This window comes from Branchiostoma lanceolatum, chromosome 7 (assembly GCF_035083965.1).
Source record: "Branchiostoma lanceolatum isolate klBraLanc5 chromosome 7, klBraLanc5.hap2, whole genome shotgun sequence".
Classification (NCBI taxonomy): domain Eukaryota; kingdom Metazoa; phylum Chordata; class Leptocardii; order Amphioxiformes; family Branchiostomatidae; genus Branchiostoma; species Branchiostoma lanceolatum.
The window spans coordinates 22,616,003-22,632,235 of record NC_089728.1 but is presented as its reverse complement, the minus strand read 5'-3'; the positions used below and the strand labels follow the sequence as shown (position 1 = coordinate 22,632,235).

The window sequence follows — 16,233 nt, the reverse complement described above, 5'->3', positions numbered from 1 at the left end:
ATAATACCATGTAGTGAGTTTAAAGCATAATGTACCATCGAAATTAGTCGACTACAAGGTAGCTCAAACGGTTACGTCGTAGGACTCCGCTTGTCGCATGGGATCAGAAAGACCCTGGACAAGTGGACATTTTTTTTCTTTTTAAATATCTATCTAATATATACAAGGCCTTTGTCTTATGAACAGGACTTCATAGATTACAAAGCCGGCCTTTGAATTTTTCTGTTCATTGTAATGGAAAATACCGTGCAACGGATGCTTGTGTAACGTAACACAAACACCGCACTTTATCTCATACAGTAACTGAACCAAATGCTGCTGTAGAATCAGATAAAGTAACTGCAGTTGAACATAACTCTGTACATGTAAATGAACCAGATATTGTCATAAGTGTTGCCGATTTTGAAAGAAGGCTCCCGAATCCGGTGGCGCGGTTCCTATGCGCTCGCCACTAAACTACTATTCCCGATGTAAACAGAGGTTCTTGATGTTGTTTGCATAAAATTAGGATTTTCAAACGCCAGAAGGGTGTCAGATAAAGGACATCATATAGGGACACTCTATCAAAAACAGTGATCCTTTGTTACAGTAGCAAATGCTCCATTGTTCAGTACCGACTTCATTTAGAAGTTTTCACAGCTCGGCACAAAAATATGGGAATTTTCCTGAATTTTAGCAAAATTATCCATGAAAATAAGGAAGAAATGTTATCATCATGTAGTAGAGATTAGAATCAGAGCCGAGGATCGTCCCGTGTAGTCTTGTCTTAGCACCGGTGTAGAGTAGTATCGCTGCCGTCACTCAACTTCTGTTATTTGTGTCTTCTTAGTGATTCTTGGTTGTTAACTTCCATCCGCTAAAATAAGCTTTGTTAGTCCGTTGTATATAGTATATGTATGTCACGAGCAGTAGTACAGTCAAACTTGTCCATCCAACCAACTGTATCCTACAACCAACTCTTGTCAACAACCACATTCAGACAGTCCCGTCCCATTTTACATAGTAAGTGAACTCTTTCAAGCAACCAACTGCAGGCTTCAACCAGCAACCACCTCCTTATGGGCCTCAGGGGTCATAATGTGTAGATTTTACACTCCATTCAACAACAAAATGATTGACAGGGGCAATCAGTCTAGCCGGCATTTCATTAAAAGATTCTACAGTCGACAGCAAGCTTGTGTATGTAGCAACAAATGTAGAATACTTTTGACACGAATCTCAATGTAAACATTCATTGTAAGTACAACAAAGGTTTTGTACATGTAACCGAAAAATCTATTGTTATGTTAACGTTTATTGGCAATGTAATTGACAGTGCATTGTAGTCTTGTAGACAACAACAGTTTAGTTTGTTTTTTCTTGTATATACTGTATTTCTTCACTTGTCTTGTAATTTTATATGCATAACAGGCAAATAAGTGCTATACGTGCTAAGTACTTATGCAGCCTCATTTATGCCCACAAAATCAGCAAACCGACCCCAGTTTTATCCAACAACCAACTCCAGTCAACAACCATATTTCCTTGGTCCCTTGACTGGTTGTTGGATGCAAGTTTGACTCAGTACACTGAATAAAGCACTGTAAACCGAACCGAGTCTTGGCACTATCTGGTGAGAGATTAGTGTGGTGAGAGCACATCGTATAGTTGGTATCAGGACATTTCGGCCCATGGACATCGACAGTTCGGCCCCGACGTTTTGGCCCCAAGGCATTACGATTTGGCCCCAGGCCGAGGACGATTCGGCCCCAGGCCGAGGACAATTCGGCCCCAGGTCCAGGACAGTTCGGCCCAGGTAATTATTATGTGTATGACTGTTACTATGCAAAGTACAGATCGAAAATCTATGTGAAATGATTAAACATAAAGACATTCAAACATAGCAAACACCGCAGTTACATCTGAAACATCTCCCTCTATGATACATACGCTGCATGGCGTGGTATGAATCCACTGACCGCCGGCGCATCGGCAATCAAGACGATTCTCAGTTAAGACCGTGTTTCTTTGTTATACTTGGAGTTTGTACTTTTGATATTTATATGTTATTTTGCCGAAACACGTATCAACAATCGATTCCAAGACAACTCGGCCCCTAGCAATTCAGGACAAGTCTGCACCAAGCTCAGGACAAATCGGCACCAATTACTCAGTGTATGATAAGTGTATTTGGGGCTCGAGCCGAGGAATGACAATTCTACCGATCTGACAGGCTGATAATTGGAATAAGAATTTTAAGAAACAAAACTCAGTCCATACATAAGCATTTTTTGTATTTCCGTAAGTCTCAAGCGGTACAAGACCGTCAAAAACATCTTGCCGGCGAGGCGACGCCTATTTTCGACGCTCTTTCACGAAGTCGCTATGCTTATGTTCTGCTATGAAAGTGCTTATAACTTATTACCGATGAAACTAAGTAGTAAATGTATAGCAGTTCATTATGTTTTGTTGGACATAGATTTTAACAGTTTGTAGGTTTTCAAAATGCGTCGAGACAACCGAGATCATAAAACTTGATATTCAAAGCATTAGGACGAAGTGACCTGCAGTCAGTTTCACAATTGCCTTTTTTTTAGACGAAATCTTTGGAAAATAAATATGTTTTATACCTTACATAGACCTTTAAAAAAATTCTGTTCTGTTTGCTGATCTATGTCAGTTTCGGGACTAGGTGCCAAGTTGTTAGCCTGAATTCAATCAAGCCTCCTGTGACCGCTCGCCGCCCTGTAACCGCCTCACAACCCAAGGGGAGGGGAGAGAAACCCCCGGACAGCTGGAGTTTGCGTTATACAGACTACCAAGTTGTCCTGAGCCACCAGGTGCCAAGTTGTCCCGAATGGCTAGGGGCCGAGTTGTCCTGATACCTCAACGATCAACGTTACTTTTTTCAAGAGAGACCGCGTCCCTTTGTCAGACAACGTATCTTGGTACTTCACGCGTATCGGCTATCATTGTATCAACATGATTTTCTTGGGCCGAACCGCCCTGGACAGGTGGGGCCGAAACGTCCTCGGCCTGGGGCCGAAACGTCCTGCTGGACCTTGGGCTGAACCGTCCTGATCTTTGGGGGGCCAAACTATAGGCCTAACTGTCCATGGGCCGAAACGTCCGACATTCCGTATAGTTAGACACGTCTTCATGTGGTGAGAGCACATCGCATAGTTATACTTATAGACACGTCTTAGTGTGGTGAGAGCATATCGTATACATAAGAGAAAGAGACATACATGTAACATCCATTACCATAATACCGCCACGTTTACTGCAATTTCTAAAGTGATACTAATTTAGCAAAGGAGCAACTCGTCATTTTTTCCCGGTTACATGTCGATGTTATAGCTTACCTTTGCCACTTATGCTGTGCATGTTTTTTTTGTCTCTCTTGATCTCCTTAAAACGAAATATCGCAATCGTAAGATGTTGCGGAAATGCACCGAGAACGGGCGTGCGCGCGGAAGGGGGTTCCATAATACCGCCAGCAAGAAACTCGGCAATCATCTCCCCATTTTTCACCATTATACTCTAACCTCTCAAATAGAAGTACCCCCTGGAATAGAAGTACCCCCCGGACAAATCTTCAAAATGTAATATAAGTACCCCCTGGAATAAAAGTACCCCCCGGAAAATTTCAAAAATCGACAGTCGAGGCTAGGTAAACTGTGTCCATACATGTACTCTCATCTCCCAAATAAACATACCCCCCGGAATAAACATACCCCCCAGACAAATTTTCAAAATCTAATAAACGTACCCCCCGGAATAAACATACCCCCCGGAAAATTAACCAAATTTACAGATAAACTGTGTCCGAGGGAAAGAAGATGATAAGGTAGATGTAGGCTCTCTTTATTCATTTATGCCTGTCTGAGGACCATACCAGTAAAGTGTATAAATATTGAACAGAATAACTGCACACGTCTTGTTCATCTTCTTGCTTGCCACTTCAAAAAAATATAGTAGTAATGTTGAAAAATTGGGCATAGGTTCTCCGCTATGAACCCTAACCGGACCCGGCCAACGGTGCTTTCAAATTCAACAAGTGAAAATATACATAATACATGCATTTTCTACTTGGAACTTGAAGCAAGTGATCAAGGAAAATTGTTGTATATACTGACATAAAATCAAAACACGACAAGTAGTCGCCCAACTGCTCAGTTCACTTGGATGGGCAACACTTTCAAAGTCTACTCTTTGTTTTTAAACAAATGTATCAACATTTAGAACATGAACAGAAGATTTCAATATCCTGCATATATGGTCATCACAGGTAAGTTATTACTTATTTGTAAAAGCCATAGAGAAAAGGAACTATGACATGTATATGATGTAACTTTTTATCTTTCCCTACTTGCCTTTTATCTAGTTATATGCATTGCATATACTGATATAGAAATATAGATTTGTAAACATTACGATTTGTAAACATTACATGCCACAAATTATTGTGTTGTGTCAAGGACATTATCATATAATATCAAAGACAATATTATATAATGTTCTGGTTTTTGTTGTTGCAATCCAAATGATTTAAAATCCACAAATCACCCTTGTATGTAGCATAAAACATTAATTTTGAGAAACTAAATTGTCAACAAATTTGTGAGAAACCTCAGGCCTTTTCCAATGTTGCCACAAAGCACAAGGTTCTCATGTTACACATGAAAAGTTGAGCTAGACACAGCGGCGCCGCAGACAGAAAGGGGCGGGGCTAACAGAAAGTTTCACCCATATTCCTAGAAAGCTCTGGTATTCTTTCTGTAGAGGGGTGACCTTTTCTAAAGTATTTCTAAGTGATAATAACGGTGACTAGATTGAAATTCATTTTTATATATAGACTTTGATATTAAAATTCTCTTTGTAACAATGCAAAACACATTTCTGACCAAGGCAAAGGAGTTTTATTTGTACATAAAAAAGAGTTGTTTCCCCTTCTTCGAAGTGAGCTCTTCCATGACAAAACGTTCCCACGGCCAGAGTCACTGACGTCCAATGGGTTACTCACTTTACTAATACTGTGGCGATTCTCCAAGCGCTAAATTTCCATGTTTGTGGTAGGATTGAAATGTTTTGATATATATTGAAAGTAATTACGCAGTTTTTTTATGCTAAGACACTGTTTTTTTGTGGTGGTGTTTTTATATTTTCATTTTGGGAAGGACTGTATCTCACGTGAGTAGAGAAATTTACATGCGTTAAACGTACTTGAAACACTGTGCGCCGCTGGCATGTATATTTTTTTTCTGATCAGCGTGCTTTAGTTAACGATGTAAACAGAGACTGTCAAAGTTGTTTATACAAAAATAATTGCATTTCAAAACGTCAGTGTGGCGTCTTATTTTCTCCCAATAACAACGTTGACTTTGTAGTGTCATAGAGATCTACCGATACGTTACGAGTTACGCCGGGATTTCACAAAGGTCGGGTCTTAGCGGCCGGGAAATCAACGCCGCTTGGCCGGAAAATAATGAATTATGAGCAAAGATGCCGGGGAAATATGGGCAGGAAAACCCAAACTTTCAATTTCAATGGGATCCCTGGTTAGCAAAACTCTGATTTTCAAAAAAATAATAAACGTACCGTCCTAAATAAGAACGTACTGGGTGGACTTTGAGGCTGAAAAAAATAAACGTACCGGTACGTTTATTTGGGAGATGAGAGTACAACTGTCACTGTCAAAGGGAAATAAGATAATAAGCAGGTAGGTAACTTATATTTATTCAATTAAGCCATACCTATTAAGTATATAGATATTGAACAGAATAACTGTCCATAGCTTGTTCAAATCATGATGATCTTCCTCGCCTCTTCGTAAAATATAATAGTAATATTGAAAAATTGGGCATAGGTTCCCCGCTATGACCCCTAACCGGGGGCCAAGGTGCTTTCAAATTCAACAAGTGAAAATGTACATGATACATGCTTTTTCTACTTGGAACTTGAAGCAAGTGATCAAAGAAAATTGTTATATCATTTTATTATGACTGACAATCAGTGACATATAACAAAATCATCAGAGTACTTAAGTTAAATGTACCTGATCATATTTTCTAAAGACATCAACCACAAAAAAACACAAATATGAACACAGTCCTTCCACAAAAGAAATATGTCTATAAACTTTTGCTCCATAGCGTCGAAAACAAAGTGAGACGCTCGGATTTCGAGTTCCCGCGGTAAATCCCACAATATTGAACAGAGATCGACTGTAAAAGTAGCTCAACGTCACAGACCGCACATACTAAGAAGTTACCCATTACGTGTTGACACTAGAAACCCGCGATGAACCGCCTAAATTGGGAAAATCTTACGATTATTTAAAAAAATGAACCCTCTGAAAATAAATATGGCCTTGTGTGTCTATCGTTGCCCAAAAAATATAATATTTCCATGCGTTTACGGTATCATTTTAAAGATCGGTATCCGCACTACGCAATATGCTGCTAGTTTTACTGTCGCCATGCCTGAGAGTGGCGGCCATGTTTCGCGATTTCGCGCTGTTGTTTACCGAATCATATCGGACATATTTCTGCCGTTTTAGAGATTTTGTGGCCTCAAAACACATATTACAAGGGAAGTTAAGTTATGATTGTTGTTTTAACGTGTTACATGTCTTCTGCGAACAAATAATTCTTCCGCCGCGCTGCCGATACTACGGATATAGTGGTCAGGAAATTATTATTCCCCGTGCAGGCGTGCACCCTACTCCACACGTTTTTGATCAGCGTGCTTTGGTTTACGATATAAACAGAGACTATCAAAGTTATTTATATGAAAACTGTATTTTAAAATGTCAATGTCGCGTCTTTTTTTCCGGTTTACTTTGTAGCGTCATAGCGATATCGACCGATATGTTACGAGTGTCGCCAGGATACTTTTCACAAGGCCGTCAAAGCGGCGAGAAAATCAACGCCGGTAGGCCGAAAAATAGCGAATTACGAGCAAAAATACCGGGGAAATATGGGCAGATAAACCTTAACTTACGATTTTAGAGGGATTCCTGGTGTGCAAAGCCTCAATTTTTCAAAAAATAATAAACGTACCGTCTAGAATAAGAACGTACCGGGTGGAACTAAAGGCGAAAAAAAATAAACGTACCGGTACGTTTATTTGAGAGGTGAGAGTACATCAGCTGTTGTTCCTTTCTTTCGGGGTAGTGCGTGCCCTAAATATACAACGATGTCTGGGGATTAAAAAAAATCAATCAAAAACGGATGTTTACTGTTGCGAATTTTGATTTACTGTAGCCCGTCACAACTGCTATCACGTAAAACTTACGTCTGACGTTCTACTATGGTTCAGTTCACATAATGGCGGCTTCGTTTTCAGTGTATGGTCGTATTAATTGTTGGTCTTATCCAAAAATTAAGATCGTCAAGATCGCAACTAGTCCCGCATGCCCACCACCCCTCGTAATTGATATCTTGAGGGTTAAAGTTGAGACGGCAGGTCTACTATGCCGCTGGGTGTAGCTGGGTGTGAATCAGGAGCAGCTCTCTCGTGAGGCCCGGCGGCGGCAATGTTCGATCCAGTTATGGAATAATCCCAAGTGTGCCATACAAATAAAGACATTTTCTTTGGCTATCTATCACAGAAGAATTATTGGTTCCTGAGTAAATCTTTATTACTAATTTTCGTCTCCCATGCAAATACAAATGGTATCGACGTACGCGTGGGGTCCCCAGTTGCAGCGGAGGGGTGCAAATTGTTGGAACCGCGGTTTGGGACCAAACAATAGAAGGGTTCATAATCCTACTATATACTGTTCCTCCTTGGTGAAAAATTCATCTATAGATATTATGCATATAGTGTGATGCATGTAGATGCAAAACATTTCTCAGTGCTTTGTAGAAATTACATCCGCCTCTGCAAACTATTGGTTTCGCCGAGATTTTCGCGGGAAATTTCCTGTAACGCAATACGGGGGAGGAGCCAGTCTCAGGCGAAAACAATGAAAATGGCGACGTTTTATTTTGCGCCAGGTCAACCGCAGTTACGGCGATTAATCAACCGTTCTTGACGATAGATCACACTTGCACGAGTTGAAGGCCAGTAAAAGAAACTTTATTTTGCTGTTGTTTAAATAATCGTCTTGAGCTGGAAGCACTTGCGATTATTATATGCAAATCCAGCGAACAACGTGCGATGGCGTGATGATATGTTCTTCCCACGACGCGCTCGCCTGTCATGATATGGGATCGAAAACATTTGACCTCGTTGTCTTCGAATGCCTCGTTATTGAGGCCTTTCTTAGAGTGTATTAGACACCTTGATGTCTGAAGTATGCATACCTCGGAAATCACTGTTGCTGCACGAGTAGATCTCTTAAAATTCATCACTTTTTAGATTTGGCGGTATTATGATTAGTGGCGGTATTATGGTAATGGATGTTAGCCCAGATCCTACCCAAAAGACCATTTTTTCACAATTGTTAGAAATTTTAAGATTTGTGAAACCAAGGACGGTGAAACAAAACACATTTTTACAACCACAAGACATAGTAGCAAATTATGAAAATAATGTTGTACGGTTCTTGAAACTGTCCCATTCTTTCTGGACGTTTGGAATAAATTATTTAGATTTTTGAACTTATGCACAGATGAGAAAATTCAACGGTTAACATGTTGCTACAAACGGGCCGGTTATTCCTGGTATGCACGTGCAGACAACATATCCTGGGTAGCTACAGATGGATTTGCATTCGGTTACTTTCCGACGAAAATATTATACGCTACATGTGGCAGATTGAGTCATAATTCTTTTGGGGTTGGACGCAAAAAAAGAAAGAAAAAACTGTAACGCGTTGTGTTGTTACATGTCTTCACCTTCTTGAGACGGTGTGTTTTTCGCCACGTCTTGTGTCTCTGTTGTCCTTGTCCCGTTGCTGTGACGCCACCAAAGCTGGGTCTACATTCTGTGAGGAAGACATGATGAGGTAAAGTTGAATACTGTGGCCGCTGAACCAGCTCCAGACTCCGGCAAACACAAATGTTTCCAACAGGCTGCTGGAAATAAAATGGCCTCTTTCAAATGTTCACCACTGTTTGAGGCACCAATCAAACTGCACGTAACAATTTCAGTAACCAATGACATTGCGTGTAAGAGAAGCCGATTAAAAAAATAGCAGAGTATTCATCAACTGCATACGGACGGCATCTCCAGGCTTAGATACCCTCATTTAGCTTAATTCACCAAATCAATAAGAACTGCGGCTTTTATAAAAAAAATTCATTGCGTCAATAGGTTGCTATGACATTCAATAAACCGCTCATTTTCTGTCTTCACGTACGCAGTATGTTCTGCTTATTGCCCAGGATGAGTTGATCTCACACCGGAGTTTGTAACAATACCCGGAAGTGCTGACTTGCCTCAGCGGAACCTTGCACCTGAAGTGGAGACCAAGTCTAGCGAAATACTTTAACACCACCACAACCACCAACAAGACCGTGGTGGGTGACAGCTTATCCATTTTGGCTCACAACTGTGAGAAAGGCTACTCTCAAAATCCAACATTTTGAGCCACCTGAACGAGACACTGAAGGTTTTTAATTTTATGTTACTAACGTTACTAACCTTTATATTAGGGGATGTCCCTGTAGCTCAATTGGTAGTAGCTTCCCAGTTGAGCCTCCTGTTTCCAATTAGTTGGATCGGGGAGACCCCGGGAAGGGTATCCTTGTCGGAGCTGCACCGTCTTTCGGAAGAGACGAAAAATGGGGGTCCCGTGTTCGAAGAGGTGCCTCGAATGCGTTATAACAGCCTCATTACTCACATGGGTACCTACTTGCTGAAATAATACAACCTGGTGAATGAATATTAACTTTTGCAAATTCTCTTCTTCTTTAATTGTTCTTCCAAGGAAGGTCAGTCAAACATTTAAAGTACACTGTATTCCCTGAATGTATAATGTAGGTATTGTTGTTGTTGTCTCAGTTATGCCGCTTTCACGTTGGCTAATGGTTCCCAAAGGAAATGTACTTGTTCTCAATCTCTGTGCCGTCTCATGTGCTATATTATCGTCATATTTAGTCCCTTTGTTCTCTTCTCCTGTTACAGTGTTTTCAAATTGTCCTTCTAGGTGCAGCTGGCACCTGTGATTCAAGCTGATGCCAATTATCTGCTCTCCAAGCCAGGGTATTAGCTCAGGCTATGGGTCCATGTGTCTTTTGGACACCGTACACTAAAATAACAAAGAAGTTAGACGCCTTTTTTGCAGCTGGACGCCCATAGTAGCCTCTACCAGGCTATGTGGATTGTTGTAAAAATAGTAGAAATTGGCCAAATAGAGTGAATAGTATGCTAATATAAGGTAGTTAGCTATGGAGATAGGGACAATTTGTCTGTGATATCCTGTTGTTTTTGTGTCAATCACAGTTCAAAGATTTGGAAATGAAGCAAACAGCACCCAAGGAGATCCCTGTGCGGATGCCTCCCATTCCCCGTTTCCACGTCCGACACGGAACAAACGTCCAGCTGGATAAAGACAAGGTGGTGGCCAGGAGGGCGGGAGGCTTTGGGGACGCTGTCGCCTTCAGCGACCGACCTCTTGCACCTGGAGAAATTTTTCTTCTTGAGATTGAGGATGACGAACGAGGCTGGAGTGGCCATCTTCGTATTGGTTTGACAATGTTGAATGTGCAAAACATCGACATTCCTCCACATTCCCTTCCCGATCTAGTCTACATGGGTAAAAGCTGGGTTGTGGCCATAACTAAGACACCGCTGAGTTTGCCAGAGGACGACGACTCCGACCAGGAGCCACCTCCCGACAGGACTGTTAAACGAGTTATACATCTGGATCAAGGTCTTATTCGAACTGGATTCCAGGTTGTCGACAGGGAACAGCTGGTGGGGACGCCGCGCCCGCCCCTGCTGCGGCTGCTCAGGCCGCCACCTGCCGCAGAGGGAATGGTGCGGAATCAGAACACGGAATCCACCGCGGTGGGCAGCAGGATTGGCGTACTGTACAGTGTGGAAAGAGGGGTGGGTGAGATGCACGTCTTGATCAACGGTGAGGACCAAGGCCCCGTGGCAACTGACATCCCAGTAGGGACGGAACCTGTGTTTGCTGTGGTGGATGTTTATGGGACGACCAAGAGAGTACGTCTCATTCAGCTGTATGGAGGTACATGCCATCAGAATTATCGGGACCCAAGACATATACTAGTAGATATGAACTACATACATGTATGTAACATTAAGAAAATAGTTGTTGACTTGTTGTGTGTGTTGGAACATTGTTGGAGGGCTTCTCTTTGAATTATGGTGTTACTGTTACACGTGTAGTAACTTAAATCCTAACTTACTGTCTCCCTCCATTCAAAGGGCACCACAGGCCACTTGTAGATATTTTGTGTATCGTATGTACCTCTGCTCTTACAAATTTAGATAGGGGTGAACCGGGTAACCAAGGACTCTAATACTTATACTCGTATAACTTTGCTCCGAAATAGCCCCACACAGACTTTAAAAAAACGTGCCCCGGCCGGGATTGAACCCCGAAACAGTACCACTCTACTGTCTGATGAGGCATTGCACCGATTCTTTCACTGGACATTTACTGATTATAACTTGATAAAAGCTTTGGGTGGTAAATTGTTCAGGATTCTGTGTTCTAGGGCCAAGTCAGAAACCCGAACAATTTGGCCCCCAAAGATCTGCTTGGAGATATTAGATGGACAGTTGTTTTTTTTGGACACTAATTTCAAGCCACATGTGTGTCATTGATTCCACTTTCTTCTGTTGAACAGTGCCCAACCTGCAGGACTACTGTCGAGAGCTCATTCGGAATCAGTGCAGGTGCTCCCGCTTTGCTATTGGACAGCTCCCACTGCCAGCCAGACTGAAACAGTTCCTGAAGTATGAGGCTTGTTGAAGCAGGAGCAGGGTTGTCTCACACAGTTCAGTTTCTGGAGATATTATATTCTCTAGCCGCTATTGGCTAAGTTTTTAGGGTTCATGTCACTTCATGAACATATGATATGATATAGCATGAAACATGCAAACACAGAAATTCACATTATGCTGGTATCAATTCAGAGCTAAGATGGTATAATTTTGCACAGCTAAGTCACTTAAACTGTATCTGTGAATGCACAAGAACTTTACTGGATATGAATTCGAGCTCCTGATTTTCTATTGGTGAAAAGTATCATCTCATAGGAACAGCACAGACATGCATGATTTACAGGTATACCTGCTCCATTGATTATTGTAATTTGGCTTTCTCTTGGGTATATCTCAAAGTTTTAGTCACCACTATGCAATTTCCACATTACAATAATAGGTTTAGATGTTTGAGGAAGAGGACCCACTTTGAACATTGCTGTTTTAACTGTGCTGGAAATTCTATTGAAAAGTACATTTTTCACAAACTGTGGTGTGAGTTTCTGAACTGGATGAAATGTTCACTGTGACCTCATCAGCAGGCAATTAACTCATGATCATAATCTGATTACCTGGCAGCAGAAATCTGGAGCTGTTGTTATTGTTACTTGACAACATTTATCTTTATAATACACTCATTTACGTTTGGGACTGCATTGTAAACACAGCATTAACTATCTCTGCCTACATGTAAATACTTAAATTACCTTTGTGACCACATCTGTAAGCAGTGACACCTATACTGTAGCTGCAGTGTAAAGTGAAGCAGTCATAATTGCCGTGAGGAAGGTGACAGACGGTCACCAAAACGTCCATTGAATAAAACACTCAGTTGTGTACAAAGAGTCTATTTGTTCAGTTCAACCAAGGAGGTTAAAATAGTTCAACAGACTAGTGAAGAAGTAGGACATGGTTGCATAAAGACACCAAAAAGGGCAAGGGTTAGCTGTGTAATCACATGTTCTAGGATGACAGTATTATTTATTGCGTGACAGGCAAGACCAGAACATGTAAAATGGCATTACCATGGTGACGGTTGGTTCTGAGTAGCTGTAGATGCATAGAATTTGTTGGTTATTTCACGAACAACCAACCAAATAGTCCCCATTGAATACTCCTTACACAATGTTACATACATGCCTTTCCAAAACCAATTTAACATTTCAGGGAAAACTACGTATGCCCAAATACGCCTGTAACATTTATGAAAAAATGCAATAACATTGAACACTGAAACTTCTATTGGGACATTCAACATGTTCAAGCATTCCTGCGAATACGCATTCCTGCGGACTGACATTCCTGTGGACTAATATTCACGTGGACACATTCCTGTAAGATCTGTAACGTTGCAATTCCTAAAATTCTTGCAGGCTGTACACAATGCTACGTCGAAAGACAGTTGCATGATTTTGAAAACGGTTAGACGTTTCAGGTAGTATTCAATAACTTTCGTCAGTGGCTCTGAGTTGTGGTCTATTTGTCGTCGACGTACCGTCCTCGCTTCCCATTTCTCCTCCCTCTTCCTCTCATGTGTGTGGATGCCTGCTTTGACAACTGCTCTCCAGCTAGTACGGTCTGCTGCAGCCTCCTCCAGTTTTGATGGGTTTATGTTTCCTGCCTTCGTGTCGCGTTTACAGATGTCGGAGCACTGCCTCCCTGCTGGCCTGGCACCGGTGGCAAGTTCGCCGTGTAATACTGTAAGTCCTAATAAGCAATCGGCGGTCCTGCATTCGTCGAACGTGGTCAAGGGCACGGCACCTCAAACGCCTTTGAGTTAGAAGGGCAAACATGCTGGGTATTCCTACCGTGGCCAGGACACTTGTTGGTAAAATGCTCCTGCCAACTGATACCCAGGATCCGTCTGAGGTTGCGCAGGCGAAAGGAGTTGAGTCTGCGCTCCTGGCGCGAATAAAAGGTCCAGGTTTCGCTGCCATAGAGCAATGTGCATTATTATTAGCCTCTACCAGGCTCCGCGGGATGGCTGGAAAAATAGTAGAAATTGGCCGTAATAGAGTGAATAGTGTGCCAAGGGAGTTAGCTACGGAGAGAGGACAGTCTGCCATCCACATCCCGCGGAGCCTGGTAGAGGCTACATTATTATAAAGCACACAGGCCTGGCCATGGTAAACTTGCATCTTTGTGTTATGTAGTCAGCATGGAGTTGCCCCAGACTCTCTTTACCAATCGGGCCATGGCCGTTGCTGCCTTGCCAATCGGCAATCCGCTTACAGGACAGTATTAATTAATATTTGTTCGGCATCCAGAGACAGGTTTCGCGATATGGTGGACCCTATAGCTAGGTAGATGTTGGGGATGCTGCTGTCCCATAGTGTTCAGGTCTTCTTGAGACTGATTGTCAGGCGTAATTCCTTACATGCATTTGCAAGGCAGCTGACCAGTCGTTGTAGATCGGCTTCTGTGTGAGCTGCAAGGCAGCGTCGTCTGCAAAAAGCATTTCCCGTATAAGAACTTTGGAGTATGCCCCCACTGTATGGATGTCTGCTTGTGAAACTAGCTGAGCTTTGAATGCTTGACTCAAAGGAGAGCCTTAAAAATTATGAAAGGGGGCCTGCATGCCCTTTTAGTTTTTACGTAGAGCGTAATGAGCCGTTTTAATTTTACGTAGAGCGTTGCCGACCACTCCAATTCAACGTAGAGCGTAATTGGTGTATTTTGCGTAGAGCGGTATTGACCACTTTAATTCTACGTAATGCATAGTAGCTACCGGGAATTTAGCGTGCGTAAAGCGGAAGCCCCTGCTCATACCCTGACCGCTTTTTCGTGTTTTCAAGACGTTGAGATATGTTTGGAAATTAATGTCGTTGCCTTTCTTGCTGACTCCCTTACAGCTGAATTTGTCTTCATCATTTTCGTCTCCGCCGAAACAGTAATAGGTTTTGCTACACAAGCCCACAATACCATCCCGGACCACTCTTCTTTGAACAGTCCGGGTTTGCGGTTGTCGAAGACAGCATTCTCGGGGGTGTCAGTGCGGGGAAACCAGATATATTTCTCTTTTCTGTACTCGTCAAACATGTTTGGTTTGATAACGTCCTCAAACCTATCCGCCGAGATGGCGATGTAGGCCGAGTCCGTGTCCATCTCGCAATATTGGAAGTCCGAGCGATCCACGAATTTGACCATGAAATCACATTAGAACTCCAGCATGCGGAGCTTCGCATCTTGATGGACAAAGACCCCAATCTGAAGAGGTAAGTTGAAATTGATCATTACTTACTGCCCGAAGGCAGACTGGGCGGGCACTGCCTGGGCACTGCCTGGGCACTGCCTGGGCACTGCATGCTTGAACATTTATACCTGCCAAACAGCACGGCACGGCATGTACACTTTCTTCTGTGGGCCCAACATAGAAAATGCTGAACGGTTGCAACATATTACAATGTAGATTGATATTTAACAATGCAAACGATGTGGTAAAAGAATATAAAGTTTTCCTTGAAAAGTTTATGTTTTGTATTGGACATGAATCGTTAAAAATATCTTGCTTGTACAACACTGGGATATGTCGCAATGCATGATTTTTATGCAGCAGGGGCATGGTATGGTTCACTTCCAAAAAGCCGTTCCACATGCATACATTTGGGCATTTCCGCCGGCATCCGTGCTTGTATGCCCTGTCAGATCCCCATAAATGGCCATATCACATACATTACCACAAAATTACACAAAAAGGGACTGATTTTGTTACGAAAATTGACAAAAAGGTGACCAAAATATTGTGCCGTGTTTTGTTTGTTTGTTTGAACCTTTGTTTATTCATGATAAGCTCAAATGGGCACGCAGGCCGCTTTTCATTGAGGTCATGAGGGAAGAGGTAAGGGTCAGATACAATACAACAGAGATACACAGTCATTTGAGTCCTAATAACTCTATCAACATATAATGAGATTTAAACCTTATGTATCTTTAAAAACCATGGCAGGAGAATCTTGTCCCCATGGCAGGAGAATCTTGTCCCCGTAGCTCTGTCCTAGCATTGTCACGCCGACAGTGACAATGCTATGACAGAGGAAGCGACGCAGCTGGACAACTGGGCCGACCGCAACGACATGCTCTTGAACGGCAAGAAAAGTCAGTCGCTGCTGATCTGCTTTACCAGACACCCACCTGTACTGTCGCCTCTGTCTCTCGGGGGCGAACCTGTGCCAATCACCAGAGTCGCCAAAGGGCTCGGTTTCATCTTTGATGACAAACTTTCCTGGCGTGACCATGTGATGTCTATGGTGTCAAAGGCATCGAGTAGGCTTCGCTACCTCCGTCTGCTAGCAAAGCAGGGCATGAGTGTCGACGACCTTATCCAAGTGTACCTGAGTCTCATACGCC

General features: G+C 42.4%; 2 protein-coding genes across 5 annotated transcripts in view; one reads left to right on the top strand and one right to left on the bottom strand.

Annotated features, from left to right (window-relative positions):
* The window catches only part of LOC136438191 (ubiquitin-conjugating enzyme E2 C-like), a 37,575-nt gene extending 28,514 nt beyond the window's left edge, over positions 1 to 9,061 (bottom strand). The window contains exon 1 of one of the 3 annotated variants that reach the window (XR_010756404.1): positions 8,826 to 9,060. Coding sequence is in view for 2 of the 3 variants with exons in the window: in XM_066432938.1 (XP_066289035.1) it covers positions 8,826 to 8,929 (104 nt within the window). In the remaining variant the exon portion in view is untranslated. Of the gene's footprint in view, positions 1 to 8,825 lie in introns of all 3 variants that reach the window. The other 2 variants (XM_066432938.1, XM_066432937.1) reach the window with 2 other exon arrangements.
* A 76-nt stretch (positions 9,062 to 9,137) lies between these two features.
* Positions 9,138 to 12,729, top strand: LOC136438190 (neuralized-like protein 2). Of its 2 annotated transcripts, none has more exons than XM_066432936.1 (3): positions 9,138 to 9,449; positions 10,375 to 11,125; positions 11,751 to 12,729. In XM_066432936.1, the coding sequence occupies exons 2-3, from the start codon at positions 10,390 to 10,392 to the stop codon at positions 11,873 to 11,875; spliced, it is 861 nt and encodes a 286-aa protein (XP_066289033.1). In that variant the 5' UTR covers positions 9,138 to 9,449; positions 10,375 to 10,389; the 3' UTR covers positions 11,876 to 12,729. The 2 variants fall into 2 exon arrangements, with proteins under 2 accessions (XP_066289033.1, XP_066289031.1); XM_066432934.1 differs by having other exon boundaries at positions 9,139 to 9,541.
* The last annotated feature ends 3,504 nt before the right edge of the window (positions 12,730 to 16,233 follow it).

Coding starts and splice junctions, on each gene's coding strand:
- LOC136438190 (XM_066432936.1), top strand. CDS start 10,390: ATGAAGCAAACAGCACCCAAGGAGATCCCTGTGCGGATGCCTCCCATT. Junction 11,126..11,750: donor TCTCATTCAGCTGTATGGAG/GTACATGCCATC, acceptor TCTGTTGAACAG/TGCCCAACCTGCAGGACTAC.